At 35.0% G+C, this 20,402-nt stretch overlaps 1 protein-coding gene across 1 annotated transcript in view; it reads left to right on the forward strand.

Annotated features, from left to right (window-relative positions):
* Positions 1-20,402, forward strand: part of STXBP5L (syntaxin binding protein 5L) — a gene marked incomplete at both ends in the record, with an annotated part of 193,095 nt that overhangs the window by 97,393 nt on the left and 75,300 nt on the right. Inside the window, 6 exons of the mRNA XM_084232675.1 lie at positions 2,962-3,002; positions 4,513-4,730; positions 11,321-11,493; positions 13,989-14,114; positions 16,977-17,128; positions 19,003-19,074. Of these exons, the coding sequence (XP_084088801.1) occupies positions 2,962-3,002; positions 4,513-4,730; positions 11,321-11,493; positions 13,989-14,114; positions 16,977-17,128; positions 19,003-19,074 (782 nt within the window). The remainder of the gene's footprint in view (positions 1-2,961; positions 3,003-4,512; positions 4,731-11,320; positions 11,494-13,988; positions 14,115-16,976; positions 17,129-19,002; positions 19,075-20,402) is intronic.

Below are 20,402 nucleotides of genomic sequence, written 5' to 3' on the forward strand. Positions count from 1 at the left end.
AGGTGGATCCCACCATGGTAGATGGATATGAAACCCATCACTTGTGGTGTCTAATAAGTTCATGTGGAAATACAATTCCCACCACTGTCCAGCAGTGATGAAGAGTCATACATTCTCCCCCTTATGGTACAAGGATAACAATAGACTGTACTCCTATAAGGAATAGGTTATGGGAGGAGTTAACATTTGTGAATAAAATTTTGTAAGGCACCCACTTATGGTGAAGAATCTAGAAATCCATAAGCATGCCCAGCAGTGGACACATACTGAGAAGACCCTAAGATTTCCCTCATGGATGAAGTTTAAGCACTTTGCTAAAAGGAAGTGAAGACTAAGTCTGACTTGGAAATAACCTGCCTAAGTACTGAAGCAATTCCCTAACATGTAATTAATTTACAAAGGCCAGGAGAAGGGTTGTTATTTTTGGTTGGCTACAAGGAGATCACTGCCAAATCATTAATTGGTAACTTAATGGAATACAATCTTAATAGTTTAGTAAATTTACTAAACAAATAAAAACACACAAGCATTAACAGGGAAACTTGTGAAGGGGGAGAGTATGTGAAGAGGGAGAGTATAATTATCACAATTTCCACATTATAATAATCAAAAGTCCAATTTTCAATAGCAATAAAATACAAGGCATACAGAGAAACAAGTAAATGTGGCTCATCTGAGGGAAAAAGGAATTAGTTGAAATTATCCCTAAGACTGCCAAGACTTTGAATCAATTTACTATTACTATTCCAAGGCTATGAATCAATTGTCTTGAAAAATGCGCAAAGAACTGAAAGAAACCATGGGCAAAGAACTGAAGGTAATCGAGTAAAGGGCATCACAATAAAATGAGAATAAAGAGACAGATATTAAAAAGAATTAAAGTAACAGAAATGAAAACCTCATAAGGATTTGGCCACAGACGTAAGCAGGCAAAAGAGTAAGTGCATTTGAAGATAGTTCAATGGAGATGATTCTGTCTGAGGGGCAAAAGGAACAAATAGACCCCAAGAGACCTGTGGGACACCACCAGTCTTAACAAAATACACATAATGGATGTCTCAGAAGTAAGAAGCAGAAAAAAAATATTTGCAGAAATGTATGAAAATATCCCCCAATTTGATGAAAATTATGACCTGAAAAACAAAAGGAAGAGCTGATATAGAGTATTTCCAATAGGCTCTTTTTTAATTTTATATTTAATGTTCTATATTTTTTACATTATTTTTGCACAATGTATGCATTTTCTTCCTGGATATAGTCCCCACACAATTCCCACCCCTGAGTGTCTCTGGTTTATAGTTGCTTGTTGATTTTGATTTTTACTTTATTATAATTAGTCTTTTTCCTGGTCTCTTATTTAGGTTTTCTAAATTCCTGCTATGAGTGAGACCATCTGGTATTTTTCTTTTTCTTTCTAGCTTATTTCACTGAGCATGATCCCTTCCAGCTCCATCCATGTTGCTGCAAATGGCATGAGTTTATCTTTTTTGATTGCTGAGTAATATTCCATTGTGTATATATACCTCATAAGATTATAACAGTCAATTTCTCATATAAAACCATGAGGACAGAGGCAGTGGGATGACAAATTTAAAGTGCTGAAAGAAAAACATATTAAAGGATTTATCCAACAAAACACTATTCTTCAAAACTGAAGGAGAACCTGAAACATTTCCAGATTAAAAAAAAAAAGCTTAGGAAATTATTTTTAGTAGGCCCAATTTATCAAAAATAGTAATAGGCATAGGTCAAGGTGAAATGGAAAGACAGTAGCTTGAATCCATATGAAGAAAAAAAAAACAGTGAATGTAACTACATGGGTGATAGTAAAATCAATATTATTTTACTTTTGGCTTATAACTGACTGAAAAAATACATGAAACAATAATTATAAATTTTGGGGATTAAGTACTATACTGGAACAGAGTTTCAGTATTATTTCAAACTAGAATGTTACAAATTTAAGAGACTAATTTTAATGCCCCGGGTTACCACTGACAAAAAATTAAAATATGTAGAAAAGGAAACAAGATGGGAAGCAAATTGTTAAAAAAAAAAAAATAAGTCATAAAAGAAGAAAGTAGTGGAGGAACTGGGGACCAAAAAAGATATGACAAAGAAAATAAAGTCTTTACTTTTCAGTACTTTCACTAAGTGTAATAACTTTTGTAATTAAAAAGCAGAGATTGACAATGGATAAAAATACATGATCTAACTTTTTTCTCTAGGACTCACTTTAGATACAAAGACACAGATATGTTGAAAGTGAAGGGATGGAAGAAGATATTGTATGCAAATTATAAAAAAAAGTGGAGTAGTTATATTAATTTTTGACAAAATAGACATTAAGTCTAAAGTTATTATGACAATAAATTATGTATTGATAAAAATGTCAAATAAAAAACATGTAAGAATTATATACATATAACAACAGAATCTTGTGATTACAATATGGTGTTTGACTCTTTTAAACATTTAGCTGATCTTACATTCCTGAGATAAAACCAACTTATTCATGTGTATTCCTTTCTATATATTACTTGATAATATCTGCTAATAGTATTGACAATTTTTATGCCTATATTTGACTGTATTTGATTTGTATTTTCTTTTCATGTAATATTTTGTACTGGTTTTAATGTCAGGATATAGCTAATCCCACAAAATGTGCTGGGAAGTAGCTTTCCTCTGTTTTCCAGATGAGTTCTTAAAGACTTGCCAATTTTCAGTGCTCTCTATCTCACATAAAATCTTCATACAGTAAAATCAAAGGAATTATTTTTCTTTTGCATATTGTTTAAAAAATAAAACCAGTGTTTTCAACTTGCAAGTAGTTTAGTATATAACGCTTTCAGTGGAATGATATTTTTGAACCAAACTTTAACAGTAACTCATTTTCATACATTTAGAATTATATTAACTTTGTATATTTTAATTAATGCTGATTTATTTCTCATCTAGTCATGCAGATGGATCAATAAAATTTTGGGATGCTTCTGCAAGTAAGTTTTTTTAAGTTTCTCTTCTGTAACAAAAAACACTTGGTTAATAATCATTCACTTACCACTATTTAGTTTGGACAATTAACATTTCAGATAGACTTTTAGCATACATATAAGGCTATATTACAAGAATCTACTCTTAGATAAATTTAAAGTTATGTCTATTATATTTCTATAATATAAACAAGAACATAAACCACTCTATCAGTAACCTATGAGAGGCAAGTTACATTAGAAAATGTACTAGACTTTGTCAGATTAACTCTGTTCAACAATTTTCTTTCACCCCACTTTGTGGTCTTAGAAAAGTACTTATGTCTCACTTGTCTTCACTATTCTTCTCCACTTGCCTACCAAGTCTTGTGAGAATAAAAAGGGAAAATTTGATAAATTACATAAATTTTAAGAATTTAAAAAGGAGTTGTACATTAAGGAATAAATAGGCATTCTGCTCAATGCTGAAGGTCATGCAGAGATATTTAAGACTTGACTGTACCCATACATCCTCTTCAGAAGATAGTCATAGAGAAGATAAAGGAGAACATGTATATAACTACAGGGAAAACAATATAAGAACCCTAAATGTATTTAGTTTTTTGGGTTTTGTTACCAGAAATGGGGGGTTTATTTGAACCAGTCAGATCAAGGAAGGATATTTTAATGGGGAACATTTAATGTGAGGTTTGGAAGATTTTGACAATCAGGAAAATCAGCAATGGCTTCAGGTTTCTGAGGATGAATAATCAGTAAAATATAAATACAAGGACGTTTTAGAGGTTTGGATTTCATAATAGCACTGGGAAATACAAGTAAAAATGTCCAGCAGGTAGGGTGACCAGTCAAGAATGGAAATAAAATGGAATGGAAAGTGGCTGGTGGAAAATAAATTATATGCTTTACATACATAAAATATTTCATATTCAATAAAAATGATAACTGGGCCAATTAGATTATATTTAAATAATTTGAAATGAATGTCACAGGAAATTTTATCTTCAAAATATAAAAAGGAAATCCTTTACTTGGTAATCATTAATTGGTAATAACAATGCACTTTTTGAAAGAATTCCCAAATTTTCCTCTTGATTCCTCTGTAGAATCAGAGCTTTTCTATAAGGGAGTTATATATAGGAAATATACACACAGATAATCCTTCTTAGAAGGATTAAACTCTCTAAAAATACCACAAAGCTCATCTAGCAAGTCAAGAGGAAAATCATGAAAAATGAGAGGTCTCCCTTAGGAGGTTCAGTATTTCCACTGAAAACTTTCTGATCCCCAGTGTTTTTATCAATAGCTGAAGATAAAAATATTTAGTTCATGGGACTTTACTAAGGATAACATGAGGCAAGCAAGCATACAAAGGACCTACATATTCCTTGGGTATATAGTATATGTTTAATAGATGTTTTTTCCCCTATAATCTCCCTCCAGCTAAACTGTACTGATATGAAAAAGTATGTAAAAATTAAATCTAAATTAGAAGATAACTATTTTCAATGTCTTGTAGTAACTCTGCAGATGTTGTACAAGCTAAAAACTTCAAAAGTGTTTGAAAAACAGAAGGTAGGAGAAGGAAAACAAACATGTGAAATTGTAGAGGAAGATCCATATGCCATTCAGATGATTTACTGGTGTCCGGAGAGCAGAATATTCTGTGTATCAGGAGTCTCTGCATATGTGATAATTTACAAATTCAGCAGACATGAAATTACAACAGAAATAGTGGTAAGTCTTTTTAAAATTTAACTTTCACAATTATTAAAAAAAGCAATCAAGTCATCCAGACTGCTGTGTGTGGCCAGTAATTTTTTAATTATCCTTGATACCTGGTATTATATTAAAAATAGTTTGACTTAAAATGATGAAAGTAGTTCTCTGTCAAAATTTAGTATTAAGTAGATGGGATAATGCCTATAGGTTTTACAGTTACTGATGTATGGATAAATGTCAAATTAATAGTTTTGTTCAATAAGATTTGCTTTAATGATTTTTTATAGCAACATTTTTATAGGGTGGGAATAATTATAGGGCTGCCTTACCTAATCTTACTTTTTCAACTAATGAAATAATCTATTCAAAATAATGAAACTTATGGGATAAGTTAAATGCAAATAAAAGCATGTTTAGATAATGGGCCTTTCTTTACCCAGTCCATTTTACTATGGTGTCAGAAAATTAAGATTATCTACTAAAAGTAACTGTTCTACAGCAACAACTAAAATTCTTATCCTCTTAAAGTATATTATTTAAAACCCCAGGCTTGGGCCTCCCCTGGTGGCGCAGGCAGTTGAGCGCAGCGCTGGTTCGATCCTGGCCTGCGGAAGAGGGTCCCACAAGGTGCGGCAGACCTCGCCTGTCTCGCCTGCTGTTCCCCTCAGCAGTGTATTTCATCAGTCTGCCTGTTCTGTTCACTGCTCTGTCTCTGGTGAATCCTCTCACCCTCCTGAGCATCTGGCCTGTACCCCTGTTCTTGTATAAAATAAATAAATAAATCTTTAAAAAAATAGCAGTATAGGAAGTTTCTGGGTTCACCTTTTCCCACAGACATGCTAAACATGCAGCAATATATGGAACAACTCTCCCTGAAAAAAATCTAAGGACAAGCTAAACAACTTCTTTACAAGGGACTACACCAAAAATGGATAGGAGAGGTGGAGACATGGTCTCACCAAGAAATGGGCAGAAGAACTTAAAAGAAATTTCTCCAAAGAGGAAATGGAAATGGCCAACAGGCATGTGAAAAAATGTTCATCCCTTATAATCAGGGAAATGCAAATCAAAACCACATTGAGATACCACCTTACACCAGTAAGAATGGCACATATCAAAAAAACAACAACAAATGTTGGCGAGGATGTGGTGAAAAAGGAACTCTCCTACATTGCTGGTGGGAGTGCAAACTGGCCCTACCACTATGGAAAGCTGTCTAGAGGTTCCTCGGTCTACTAAGAATGGAGCTACCATATGACTCATCAATTCCATTCCTAGGGATCTACCCAAAGGACACAAAAACAGTGATTCAAAAGACCACCTGTACCCCCATGTTTATGGCAGCACTATTTACAATAGGTAAAACCTGGAAAGAACCCAAATGCCCAAAAATAGATGACTGGATCAAGAACATGTGGTATATATACACAATGGAATATTATTCAGCAATCAAAAAGATAAAATCATGCCATTCTTTGCAAAATGGATGGAGCTAGAAGGAATTATGCTCAGTGAAATAAGCCAGAAGGAAAAAGCAAACTATTGGATGGTTTCATTTCCAGGAATATAGGGAACCCAATAAGACATCTGAGTAAAAAAATAATAACAGTACAAAATACAACAAAGCAAAAATGGACAATTATAAATCAGAGACATCCTGCAGGGGAGGAGCCAGGAGAGGGAGGGAGGAGCACAGGGGACTGAGGTGATGGTGCACGGGTGCATTGGTGAAGGAAACTCTATGGGGACTACACCTGAGGGAGTGAGGGGCAGCAAATATTGTTTAAAGATGAACAAAGATGTAAAAAAAAATTTTAAAAAAATTAAAAACCTAGCAACCCAAGAGACCATGAAGAATGTAGAGTTAGCACTTAAAAGACAAGCATGCAGACTCACTTACCCTGGGACTCAGGCCAAAACTAGCAATTTGAAAAGCACCTAAGTCATAAATGAAGGACACTCATTAACTAATCTTAAAGCATTTGCCAGGGGACAAGAGTCTCTCTCTCTGGAGACAGAGGAATTTTTGCATTTGTATTGTACTAGAGCAAGAGCTGAAGAGAACAAATTTAATACTCCCTCCATATTTCTAGACTCAATGGACTCAGTACCCCATCCCAGTCTGTACCAGACCACCATGCACCCATCCTCCCCATCTCCTCAAGAACAACAGTAGCTCTCAAACAGACTGGGGATGCTATCTTTGCATCTTGCCTTTGACATTGCTACAGCTTACTGGTACCTCTCACTCTTCTTTCTTGAAGGCACCAGGACACTTATTATTGCCACTATTCCCAAAGGACATCTCCATATCACTGGAAGCCAGCAGGATTTATAACTTCATCCCCACAGGACTATATACATTGGCATAGTTTTAAAAGCTAATACCTGAGGATCTGGCCTCCAATCAAGTAGAGATTAAAGTTTAAATAAAGAACTAATAGATTCAGAATATGTAGAACTCAATAAATTCAATGAAAAGTACTTTAGAGCAATACAGAAACATAATGGGTCTAATAAAGAACAAATCTGTGAGCTATAACATAGAAACCTGGAAATACCAGAGGGCAGAAGAGAAAGAAAATGCAAAAATTGAAGAAATGCTATGAGAGTATCTTACTCCATTAGGAGTGGTATCATAAGAATAATGTGTATCCCAGAAGGTGAAGAGAGGGAGAAGGAAACAAGAGCTTATGCAAAAAATAACTGAAAACTTCCAATAAATGAAACAAACAGAACACCAGCTTATCTGAATGCTAAGATACCTATGCCAAGATGCATATTGGTGACACCATGAAGAGTTCAAGACAAAAAGAATATTAAAGGCAGTTTGAGATATGAGAAAGAATTAAAGGCTTTTCCAGACAAACAAAAACTGAGGGAATTCACCACTAATGGACTTCCTTTAAAGAAATGTTGAAAGGAGCTCTTCTATCAAAAGAAAGTTCACAAAAGACAAAATGGCAGTAGCCAGTCCTCGATATATCAATAATCACCATAAATTTAAATGAATTAAACTCACTAATCAAAAGGTACAGAGTAACTGGATAGATTAAAATAAAACAAAAACTATCTCAATTGTGAAAGACTCACTTAAGCTATAAAGACAAATAGTTAAAGTGAAGGGCTTAAGAAATGGTACTCAAGTCAATAGAAAACCTTTACAAAGCAGGATCCACTATATTCACACCAGTAAAATAGATTTCTAGCTAAAAAAAAGTAATGAGGCAAATGGATATTATATAGGGCAGGACATTGTACTTATTAATAAATATGCACCCACCATAGTAGCAATGTAATATATATATATATATTTTTTTTTTAGATAATAAATTTTATTGTTATATTCCCCATACAATTGCAGCCCCCCCATTCTGACCCCAATCCCTCCCCTCCCGCCCCCGCCCCCTAAAAGTGTCTCTGGTTCATTGTTGATTTTGATTTTCACTTTCTTATAGTTATTCATTTTCCTGGTCCCTTATTTAAGTTTTCTAGATTCCTGCTATGAGTGAGACCATCCGGTATTTTTCTTTTTCTTTTCGGCTTATTTCGCTGAGCATGATCCCTTCCAGCGCCATCCATGTTGCTGCAAATTGCATGTGTTTATCTTTTTTGAATGCTGAGTAATATTCCATGGTATATATGTACCACATCTTCTTGATCCAGTCATCTATTTTTGGGCATTTGGGTTGTTTCCAAAGCTTAGCTATTGTAAACAGTGCTGCTATAAACATAGGGGTGCAGGTGTCCTTTGGGTAAATACCTAGGAGTGGAATTGCTGGATCATATGGGAGCGCTATCTTTAGTAGGTTGAGGAATCTCCACACAGCTTTCCATAGTGGTTGGACCAGTTTGCACTCCCACCAACAGTGCAGAAGAGTTCCTTTTTCTCCACACCCTCGCCAACATTTGTTGTTGCTAGTTTTTTTAATATGTGCCATTCTCACTGGTGTAAGATGGTATCTCATGGTAGTTTTGATTTGCATTTCCCTGATGACAAGTGATGTTGAACATTTTTTCATATGCCTGTTGGCCATTTGCATTTCCTCTTCAGAGAAGTTTCTTTTTAGCTCTTCTGCCCATTTTTTGACTGGATTATTTTCTTTGTTGTTGTTGAGTCTCATCAGCTCTTTGCAGATTTTTGTGATCAGTCCTTTATCATTAGTGTTGGGTGCAAAAATGTTCTCCCAGTTGGTGGGGTTTCTCTTTGTTTTTGTTATTGTCTCTTTTGCTGTGCAGAAGCTCTTTAATTTGATGTAGTCCCAGCTGTTTATCTTTGCCTTCACTATCACTGCTTTGGGTGATGTGTCTGTAAAGATGTCTTTGATGTGCAAATCACGTAGTGTTTCGCCTATATTTCCTTCTATATATTTTATGGTTTCAGGTCTTATGTCTAGTTCTTTAATCCATTTTGAGTTGATTTTTGTGTATGGTGTGAGGTAGTGGTCAAGCTTCATTCTTTTGCATGTAGCGACCCAGTTTTCCCAGCACCATTTATTGAACAAACTTTCTTTGCTCCAATGCATAGTCTTTGCTCCTTTGTCAAAGATTAGTTGACCATAAATCTGTGGGTTTATTTCTGGATTTTCTATTCGATTCCATTGGTCTGTATGTCTGTTCTTGTTCCAATACCATGCAGTTTTGATGATTATGGCTTTGTAGTATAGTTTGAAGTCTGGGAGTGTGATGCCTCCATTCCCTTCTTTTTTTTTCAGGAGAGCTTTGGCTATTTGGGGTTTTTTGTGATTCCATATGAATTTCATCAATAATTGTTCTATTTCTTTGAAGAATGACATTGAAATTTTGATTGGAATAGCATTGAATCTGTATAAGCAATGTAATATATAAAAGCAACTATTAACAGACCTAAGGGAGACTGACACAACCCAATATTGGAAGGGGATATTAATGTCACTTTTATTACAATAAATAGAATACTGGAAGAAAAGCAAAAAAAGATGCAGTGACATTAAATGACAAATTAGATGTGATGGACTTAATATTTATAAAAACATTTTACCAGAGTACACAAGTGTACAGAATTCAAGCACACACAGGATATCTCAAAGATAGATCACTCTGTGTGGACTACAGAGAGACAAAAAGGAACCGACCAGGGCCTCCCCGGTGGCGCAGCGGTTGAGTGCTGGGCTGTGAAGCTGCCCACAGCCTCTGCAGCGCAGGTTCGATCCACAGCCACCGGGAGAGGGTCCCACATGGTACGCAGACCTCTCCTGCTGCCCGCTGCTCCCCTCAGCAGTGTGCTTCGGTCCTTCTGCCTGCTCTGCTCCCCGCTCTGGCTCTGGTGGATTCTCTCACCCTCCCACGCTTCTGACTGTACCCGTGCTTGTATAAATTAATAAACAAATCTAAAAAAAAAAAAAAAAAAGGAATCGACCAAACTAAACCAAAAGCCCAGATTTTAATTCTAGCTGTATCAGTGAAACATTTGTGATTCTGAGTATGTCAGATGTCTCCATTAGTAAGAAAAGTCAGGTAAGATTTACTTTCATCACCTACATAATTTTCTGTGTAAATAAAATGGAAAGTAATAATAAAGTTGAAATAATGATGGCAATTTCATAGTTTTACAGGTAATTATATAATTTATTAGCAGTGTCTAAAAGAGTCTAACGTAGCTATTCTCAATGCTTGGTATTGTTACTGTCACTAGAAGTTTTTGTATTTTTGAGATAACTGATTGTATTTTTGTTAGCAATTGATTTTACCCTCAAAAATAATTCTACAGGGGGCTTCCCTGGTGGCACAAGGGGTTAAAGTCTCAGCACTATCAAGCAACTGCCAGCTGCACCAGCATGAGTTCATCCCTGGCCAGGCAGCTAACCCACATGGCACAGCAGATCTCTCCTGTCTTGCCCACTGCCCCCCTCAGCAGTGTATTTCAGTAGATCTGCCTGTTCCACTTCCAATTCTGCCTCTGGCCTACACCCCAGTTCTCGTATGCATAAAGAAATCTTTAAAAAAATATTCTACGGTATAAAGAAAATGATTATCTTATAAGATTAATTTTAAAGCATTGTATGCAATCATAATAAACTAAATTTGAATTGCCTGTCTATTTCAGTGTAATTTACTATGTTTTTCATTAGGTAACACTCACCAAACTCATGAAATTAAACAAAACACAAATAGTTGCAACAAAGTAAAATGTAGTTAATCTTTGAAAATTTTCACTAAACTAATTCACAGTCAAAATGGAATTTTTTGAAAGCCTCCTACAAATAAAAATTTGTATGGTTAGATACAAACATGCCCAGTTTAATTTCTCTCATTGGAGTACCATCACCGGTTTTTTCTCTTACTTTACTCTGTATGGGATTTTATCAATAGTTTACACTTTAGGGAATATTTATTATACAAAAAGTTTACCTCTACTGATATTTTTGTTGTAATTCTAAAGTTAAATATTTTACATATTTTGTGAATGCCACTGAATATTTCATGTTATTTACTATTTAAGTCAGTTTGGGGTATCTCAGCTTTACTATAAATTGAACTTATTAATATGAAAACAATGAATAATTTCTAAAATCATCAGGTATTTTAATGTGACTTTATGATCAATTAACTGGATTTTTTTTAAGTCATTAGAGGTGCGACTTCAGTATGATGTTGAAGATATTATTACCCCGGAACCAGAAACAAGCCCTCCATTTCCAGATCTCGCATCCCAGCTTCCTTCTTCAAGGAGCCTTTCTGGAAGTACTAACACTGTGGCCAGTGAAGGAATAACAAAGGACAGTATTCCTTGCCTCAAGTAAGATCTGTCACCAAATTTAAAACAATTTTATATATTAATATAATTCTTTGAAACTGTGTCATTGTCGATCATGCCTCTGTCTTAGCCTTGTCCAGTGATCTGTGATCTACCAAGGGATACTTTGATCTTTCATGAAACAGTCATGAATAGGACACAATATTTTCATTCTTCACTTACTAATTCCTTTATTTCCTATCAAAAGGACCCTAAAGAAAACATAGCTTTGACAGAATGGGAAAATGTTTGGCAGGGCAGTAACTTAGTGACTTCTGTGGTATTTCACAATTGAAAAAGTATGTTAGGGCATTTTCAAAAAGAAAACCAAATTCACTGTATAGTACAAGAATACAATGTTACAACAAGGGTTTCTCAGATGATTGCTAGAATACTGTATATTTCTTTAAACTGATACTATTTGGTAATAAATTATGTCTCAATATATATACACACATGTTTTAGTTTCACAATCAAATAAAATTTAATAAAGACCATAATATTTATCTTAATTGTTTATATGCTTTAGAAATAGGGTATAAAAGAATGTACTTTCCTTAAAGTACTGCTTACTGCTTCTACATTGTCACATCAGTTTTCAGTTTTAGCTAGTTGGAGGATTATTCTGAGTAAGGAATTTCTGAGTCCAATAAGAAATCTGAATCTGCTACCCAAGAGAACTCCAGAGAAAACATTTCCTTATTTCTTATCTTTAAACTCTCCAGTATTTCATAAGAGTGTAGGAGATGCTCTTTGGAATTAATATTTCTGTGTCCTTTGGGTAAATACCTAGGAGTGGAATTGCTGGATCATATGGAAGCTCTATCTTTAGTAGGCTGAGGAATCTCCACACAGCTTTCCATAGTGGTTGGACCAGTTTGCACTCCCATCAGCAGTGCAGGAGAGTTCCTTTTTCCTCGACATCCTCGCCAACATTTGTTGTTGCTAGTTTTTTTAATATGTGCAATTCTCACTGGTGTAAGATGGTATCTCAGATTGTTTATAGCAGCACTATTTACAATAGCTAAGCTTTGGAAACAACCCAAATGCCCAAAAATAGATGACTGGATCAAGAAGATGTGGTACATACACACAATGGAATATTATTCAGCAATCAAAAACGATAAACACATATAATTTGCAGCAACATGGATGGAGCTGGAAGGGATCATGCTCAGCGAAATAAGCCAGAAAGAAAAAGAAAAATACCAGATGGTCTCACTCATAGCAGGAATCTAGAAAACCTAAATAAGGGACCAGGAAAAAGAATAACTAAGAAAAAATCAAAATCAACAAACATGAACCAGAGACACACAATGGGGCGGGGGGGGGGGGAAAAGGAGGGTTTGGGGTCATAATAAGGGGGTTGCAATTGTATGGGGAATATAAAAATTAAAAAAAAAGTATAGGAGAAAATTAGTTTTCCACCAATTAGCAGTTATAATCTTTATAATTGATTTCCTCCCACAAAATATAAATGAGTATTATTGGGAGAAATATTTTTGAACATTATCACAAAATGTTAGCAAATGGGAAACTTTCATAATGCTAAAATTTTACATATTTAATTGATTTCTATTAAAAGGAAAATCAGAAAGTGAACAAAATGCCCAAGAAAGCACAGCATATTGATTTATTAAATCAAAGACCTATCTAATAAAGTTTGGATCTCTAATGACCTAGATATTTTTCTATAATTTTTTTTTAAAAAGGGATGAGAGGAGAAAACAGTAAAGTCATAAATTGGATAGATAGTAGAGATGAAGTAAAAAGTAACAAGCTAATAAAAGCATTTAATATTTACAATTTTATATTTAGTATAAGCTCTGAGGAGCCAAACAGCAGGATGAGCTAAGTATGTTATTCGGTGAATTACATTATACAATTGGTTCTTGAGTTGGCTATCATCCGTGCTTTGTTAAAATTTCATGTTGGTATCCATTTCTAAATCTTTTTTTTTCCTGCTGGATTTAGGTTCTCATATATATTGGTTGATAAATAACCATCTCAACTAGCCAACTGTTTATTTTTGTCAATATTATAATTCTTACAAATATACACATTTGTGTAATTTGGGCTCTGTGGTTTCAAGGTAAGAGCATGAACAAGTTTGGAATATCTTGAACTCTTAGGTAATAGATTAATGGTTATCGTTTTTATTGTTGTGCATTAAAACTCCTTTGGATTTAACAAATGTTATGTGAGGAAAAAAACAATACAAATAAAATATTGTACTTAAAAGTAAAAAGAGAATTGTTAAAGGTGAATTGAAGTTGTGGCTATGACTGACTAAAAAGCTACTTAAAGAAAAAATGAAGCAATCACAAGTGCCTTGGTATGCTTTGAGAAAGGGCTAGAGGACACTGTCAACCTGTATATTGTCCTCAAAGATGGATATTGTGTATTTATGTAGGAAGATTCTAGGTAAAATCAGAAGATAAGCATGAGCATACTTATTTAAACTGTATTTTACGGAATTGCTTTTTCTTTTTCTCTAGTGTTAAGACTCGACCAGTGCGGATGCCTCCAGGCTATCAAGCAGAACTTGTGATTCAATTGGTGTGGGTAGATGGTGAACCTCCCCAACAGATTACTAGTCTTGCTGTAAGCTCAGCATATGGAATGTAAGTAAAGTGTTCTTTCTAACTTGTATTATTTTTCTAATATATTTGATAAATGCCCTTAAAATGAAAAATACTTACTTGGATTTTTATTAATTGAACATAGCCATAATTTACATTTAAATTATTATTTTTCTTATACTATTTGCTCTCTCCCAGTGTCAAACTTGTTTTCAGTATTTCCACTTTTAATTTTATAAGGCTTTTGGGGTTTTCACACTTAAACTTTTTGTTTTTGTCTTTTCTATCCTTTTCCTCCTTGTATTTCATTTGAATACCTTCTTCCGAAGATGTGTATGTATATTTTACTTTATGGTTACCGTAAGTTTTAGACACAAGATTTATGAAACTATCAATCTTTTTTCAATTGGTAGCTACTTATATTTTACTACCTTTCAAAACTACTTTAATATTTATTTTCCTTGATTCCGTGTTCTAGCTTTAATTTTACTGTTCTCATCTTTTAGTCTTTGCTATCTAAGTGATTGGTTCATTACTGTCATTGTAAATATATATTTTTCCCCAACCCACCATTGTTTCTTTTTTTTTTTTTAAGATTTATTTATTTATTTATTTTTACAAGCACTGGGTACAGTCAGAAGTGCAGGAGGGTGAGAGAATTCACCAGAGCCAGAGCGGGGAGCAGAGCAGGCAGAAGGACCGAGGTACACTGCTAAGGGGAGCAGTGGGCGGCAGGAGAGGTCTGCACGCCATGTGGGACCCTCGCCCAGTGGCCGGGGAGCCACTGGGGATCGAACCTGTGCTGCAGAGGCTGCGGGCAGCTTCGCAACCCAGAGCTCAACCACTGCGCCACCGGGAAGGCCCCCCACCATTGTTTCTTGTCCCTTTCTCCCTCCACACCCTTAACCTTAGAGCCCTCATTTCATTTACTGATATATCCTAGTTTTTGTATTTTACCAGATTATCTGTGCTGTAAAGGTCCAGTATTTGTCATTCTGACTTGCTTACTATACGTAATTCCCTTTAACTCCTTCCATTTTGCTGTGAATGGCAGCAATTTGTCTTTCATGGCTCAATAGTATCCCATGGTGCGAACATATAAGTAATCCATTTGTCTTTCAAGCATTATTGACTTTGTTCTACTGTCACCTACTTGTGAATACGTGGAGGAGGCAAGCTCAGCCTCTTCACTCTACCGCCATCTTTCCAGACTCTGAACAGACTTTTGAATATACATATATGAAAATATATTTCCTTGCTTTTATTTAGTGACTTTTCTGTTTAAAAGAATCCTTTAAGCCTTTTTTTAAAAAGCTGTTTTAATGGGATGATGCACTCATATAACTTTTGCTTGTCTAGGAAGCTCTTTCTCTCTCCTTCAAATCAAAGATGGATTTGCCTCTTACCTAACTGCTGTTGGTACACCACTGTAAGAAAGGCTTTCAGCCTAGCAGTGATACATTGGTTTGACTTGGCTGTAATCCTGGACTATGGTGTGTTCAGTGAGTGACTAGAATGCCCATTGAAGCAGTTTAGATGGAGCCAACAACAGTATGCAAAGCCCACGGGGTTTTCAGGGGCATAGGATCTCATTAGTAAAGGGTAAATACTCTAACAGCCATCTCTCTGTGCTGCAGGAGATAGCTGGCAGTGGCAGAAAGTGGACTGTCTAGGTTGCTGAAGGCCTGGCCCACTTGCTAGCATGCAGGTGGGGTCTGGCAGGAGCCAGGACTGCTTATTTACTTGTGGTAGAGCCTCTATCACTTGACTCTCAGCTACCTTGACTACTTCCTATGGATGGGCAGAATTCTCATCAGGATTTTGACCTCAGGACCTAATAATATGGATGGGAATTCCAAAATACCACCTGACAGTGGTATTAGTAGTAAGTTCATGAGAGGTTGCCAAGATGGTGCTTACTAGTTTCTGACCCTTACTAGATTCTGACCCAAGGGTAGTGATGTCTATAATTCTTTCACCTATGGGTTGAACACTGTTTATGGTGTTACTGTGCTGCAGCCCATGTGGGAAGAAAGAAAATAAGTTTACCTAGAAGACATGTTCTAAATAGAAGTAAAGATTTAGTATAGAGCCTCCCTGGTGGTGCAAGGGGTTAAGATGCAACCTATGAAGCTATCTGCAGCCACTGCAGTACAAGTTCGTACCCCAGCCTGCAGGGAGCAACCCACATGGCTCAGCAGACCTCTCCTGTCTCGCCTGCTGCTCCCCTCAGCAGTGTACTTCGGTCAATCTGCCTGTTCTGTTTCCCGCTCTGTCTCGGGTGAATCCTCTCACACCAACACCTCTGGCCTGTACCCCAGCTCTTGTATGCATAAATAATGAATCTTAAAAAAAAAGTTAGTATATGCCTAATTGTTAAAGTAACCAAAATGACTACTTAGGAGAGCTGTTTTAATATCTCAGATATAGTTAATTCCAAATGAAAAAGGAATTTTTTAAATAAAGTATATCTTCAGTCTACTACAGTATCAAAATCTGATATATTAATTTTATGCAAAATTTTGTTTTAAATACACATTCTCTGTAAAATGCATCAAATTACATTCCTAAGCATTTGTAACTATTAAAGTATAACATTTCTTGACCTATTTCCACCTTGCATAGCAAAAAGTTAAAGAGTAATATCAGTAATCACTACTTATGTGATAAAATTGATATGGTATGATTGCAGGTCATTCCTGCTTTTTTCAGTGGTCAAAGCTATTAAAAAAGGTCAACTTATATAAATATGTGATATCCTTTCTGACTTTACAGCAATCATTGCCTGATCTCCCCAACATTAAGACATTTTTTCCATTAGCCTTAATTTTAGTTCAAATATAAAAATAATGGCTGCTCCATACATTATATTTGCATTTTTTTTTGTTGTTGTTGTTCTCTCAGAGTTGCATTTGGGAACTGCAATGGTTTAGCTGTGGTGGATTTTATCCAGAAGACAGTACTCTTAAGCATGGGTACCATTGACCTATACAGATCAAGTGACCTTTACCAACGACAACCACGGTCTCCTCGAAAAAACAAGCAGTTCATTGCAGGTAGGAAATAAAACAAGATGGCTATAATCTTGATTAGTTCATTTGTTCATTACTTTTAGACTTCGTCTTTTTTTCTGTGATGCTATTCAAATGCATGGCAATAAAAATTAACATTATATAATATGTAAATAAAACTGAACAGAATGTAAAGTATATTAAATTATCAGGCAGCACCTCACATTTATGATTGAGTTATTAATAAGGGAAAATAAATTATTAAATATAAAAGTCTATGAAAACCTAGCTAAAAAACTGATTGTAATGATTTTGTTAAACAGGATAATTTTCTTCTTAAATATCTGGCCCCTTTAAGAATATGTAATTTTAGATCATCCACTACTTTTAATTTTTTTAAATCCATATTTTAGCTGTCTTCTACATTGGGGCTTAGTGACTTTTTTGGAGATATTTTTATAAATGCAATAAACATAATTAATTAGCCATTAAATGCCATGAAAGATGACATTTTTCTTGACAGGACCAATAGATTTTTTTAATTAAAAAGTACAGAAAGGGGCCTCCCCGGTGGCACAGTGGTTGAGCGCTGGGTTGCGAAGCTGCCCGCACCCTCTGCAGCGCCGGTTCGATCCCCGGCTGCTCCCCGGCCACCGGAGGGGGGTCCCACATGGTGCGCAGACTTCTCCTGCCGCGCCCACTGCTCCCCTCAGCAGTGTACTTCGGTCCTTCTGCCTGCTCTGCTCCCCGCTCTGGCTCTGGTGGATTCTCTCGCCCTCCCGCGCTTCTGACTATACCCAGTGCTTATATAAATAAATAAATCTTTAAAAAAAAAAAAAAAGTACAGAAAGACTTTCTAATATGACAATTAAAGTTTTAAATTTGCATATTTTCTGCCCACTAACCTAGTTAAGTTGGTAAAAAAATTAGTTGTTAAACTTGTAAATGGAAATACACATTTTCAAATAAAAGTATATGACTATAGGTGTTTTCTAAATAAAAGGTATGACAAATTTACTTCTGAATGCAATCATAAAGGAAGTTTTCTTTTGGACTAATGAAAAATTACATGAGATACTAAAATTTTCCCTCTATATTAATCTTTCTTTTGTAAATTTCAATCCTTTCCAAATTGCTAATTTAGACACTTTAAGGGGACATAAAGTTCTCCAATGTATTAGGAATATTGGAAACTTTAAATTGCAGGTTCTGTCTCTATCACTGCTGGTTTCTAAAAGAAAGATAAGATAGATTAAAAACCAGCAAAGTTGATGTTCATGTTCAAAGTTCATGAATGAGACAGTAGGCATCATTTGCAAGCTAAAAGCACCAATTCATTCAGGAAAGCTATTGATTCATGGCAGCATCTCAGTTGTTCACTGGATATACAAAGTGGAATGACCAAACATAATCTTCTGACAAAGGTAATAAAACTTATTTAACTTTGCTGGGCACCAATAATTATGATTAGAACTTAGAATTTTAATAACTTTAAAATCAGGAGAAACCATGTTGAAGTCATAAACTCCCATTTGTATTTAGTGTATAATGACTACAACGAGTACTCACTTTTAAAAATATAATACTGAATACTAAAGGCAGCCATTAATGAGTTAACGTATTTTTTAAGCCAAATAAATTTACCATGTAAAAAAGCACATTAAGAGAAATAAGTCACTATTTTATAGGATATTTGATGAAACAAAATTACTACAGCATCTCATCATTCATCTATCACCTCTTTCTAATTTATTTTTTTTTTTAATATCTCCTCTCTAATTTGGTTACCTAAACTTGCTGCAATTTCTTCATCTTGGCTGTACTAGATTCTGGTATGATATCACTTCCTTTCACTTTAGACTATTTTTCTCTCTTTCCTCTGCCTGCTGCTGATGCTGGTGTTCTGGCATGTTCCAAAGACAACTTTTGCATGCGTGGCCTGTCTAACTTTTATCCTGATTTAACGAAACGGATCCGTACTTCCTATCAGAGTAAGTTCTATAAGATTAGGCAAATAGCTTTTTAAGTCATAATGCTTGAGTTAAATCCATACATCTGTGCTCAGTAATGTGTTTTTAAAAAACACATTCAGCATGCATGCAAGTTTTTCTTTTGTTATGGAAGTGCAACCTGATAATTTTGACCAAAACTATACAAATATTTCCAATAGTTACTGTTGTATACCCATGTACTCATATCCATTGTTCCACTGTTTATTTCAAACCATGTCCTATTATTCCAGAAGTCACGGTCCTTTGTTTTGAAGTGGAAGAACCACAGTGTCTTTGTAAATAATAAACCTGATGTGCCAGTTTCAATAATTCGAATGTTTTCTTATTTTGAAGCCTTGTGGCTTTAACCAATTTATAAAATTATTCTAACTAGGATTACAATATTTGCTTCTTCTAAGTATTTAGATTTCTTAAGTATTCCTAATTTCTGGAATACACAAAAGCACATTTTTAATGTGATTTTAGGTACTAAAGTTGGGGAATTGAGGTTACAAATAAGAGTCAATAGCTTTTACCAAAATTAAATCTGGAAATGACTGGAGTAAGCAATTCTAAACACTGGTACAGAAGGTTTGGGGAATGAGGGCATTATTGGAGGTGCAGATAACACTAGTAATATTCTAGGGGACTATGTTTACAATAGGTTACTCAATGTTATGTTTAAAAATCAAGTTAATACATATAATATGGCCTTATTTATATAAAATATACCTGTATAACGCACACACACATTGTATCATAAATTTCTTCAGACTTCACCTCACCAGAATGGAATCACATTAAAACTCTACTGATGTGCTAACTGGCGTGTTCCCCTATGAAATCCTTAACATTTTTCGGGGTATGTCCATAGGATTACTTATTTTTGCCTATAAGTATCCTCTAGTTTTCTACTCCAGTAGAGCATATACTTTTTGGGTATGTCCTGGTGCCTTGGGATATATATTTTTGACAGCCATAAACTAGTCTTTCACATTCCTCCTTTATGATATAAAGGGTTTCAGCCAAACCCTTTCCTGTAACTAGTCTCCAGGTACTTTAACACACACTGAGACTTCTGAATCCCACTTTAGCCTTCCTAAGCTGGAATGTTCCCACTCTCACACTGTGTGAGAATGTGTCCTTTCTGTACAGACAGAAAAATTTCTGGATCATGAAATTACTTTTTAGTTTTAATGCACTTTATATTTCTGTAATAGGTAATGCATTTATAGTAGGAAGAAAAATTGCACACTGAGATTAAGAAGCAGGTTTATAATTAAGATTTTATAGGAATATCAACCATGATGTAAAGGTTAAAGTTATGA

Source organism: Talpa europaea, assembly GCF_964194135.1.
Source record: "Talpa europaea genome assembly, chromosome: 4".
In the NCBI taxonomy this organism is placed as follows: domain Eukaryota; kingdom Metazoa; phylum Chordata; class Mammalia; order Eulipotyphla; family Talpidae; genus Talpa; species Talpa europaea.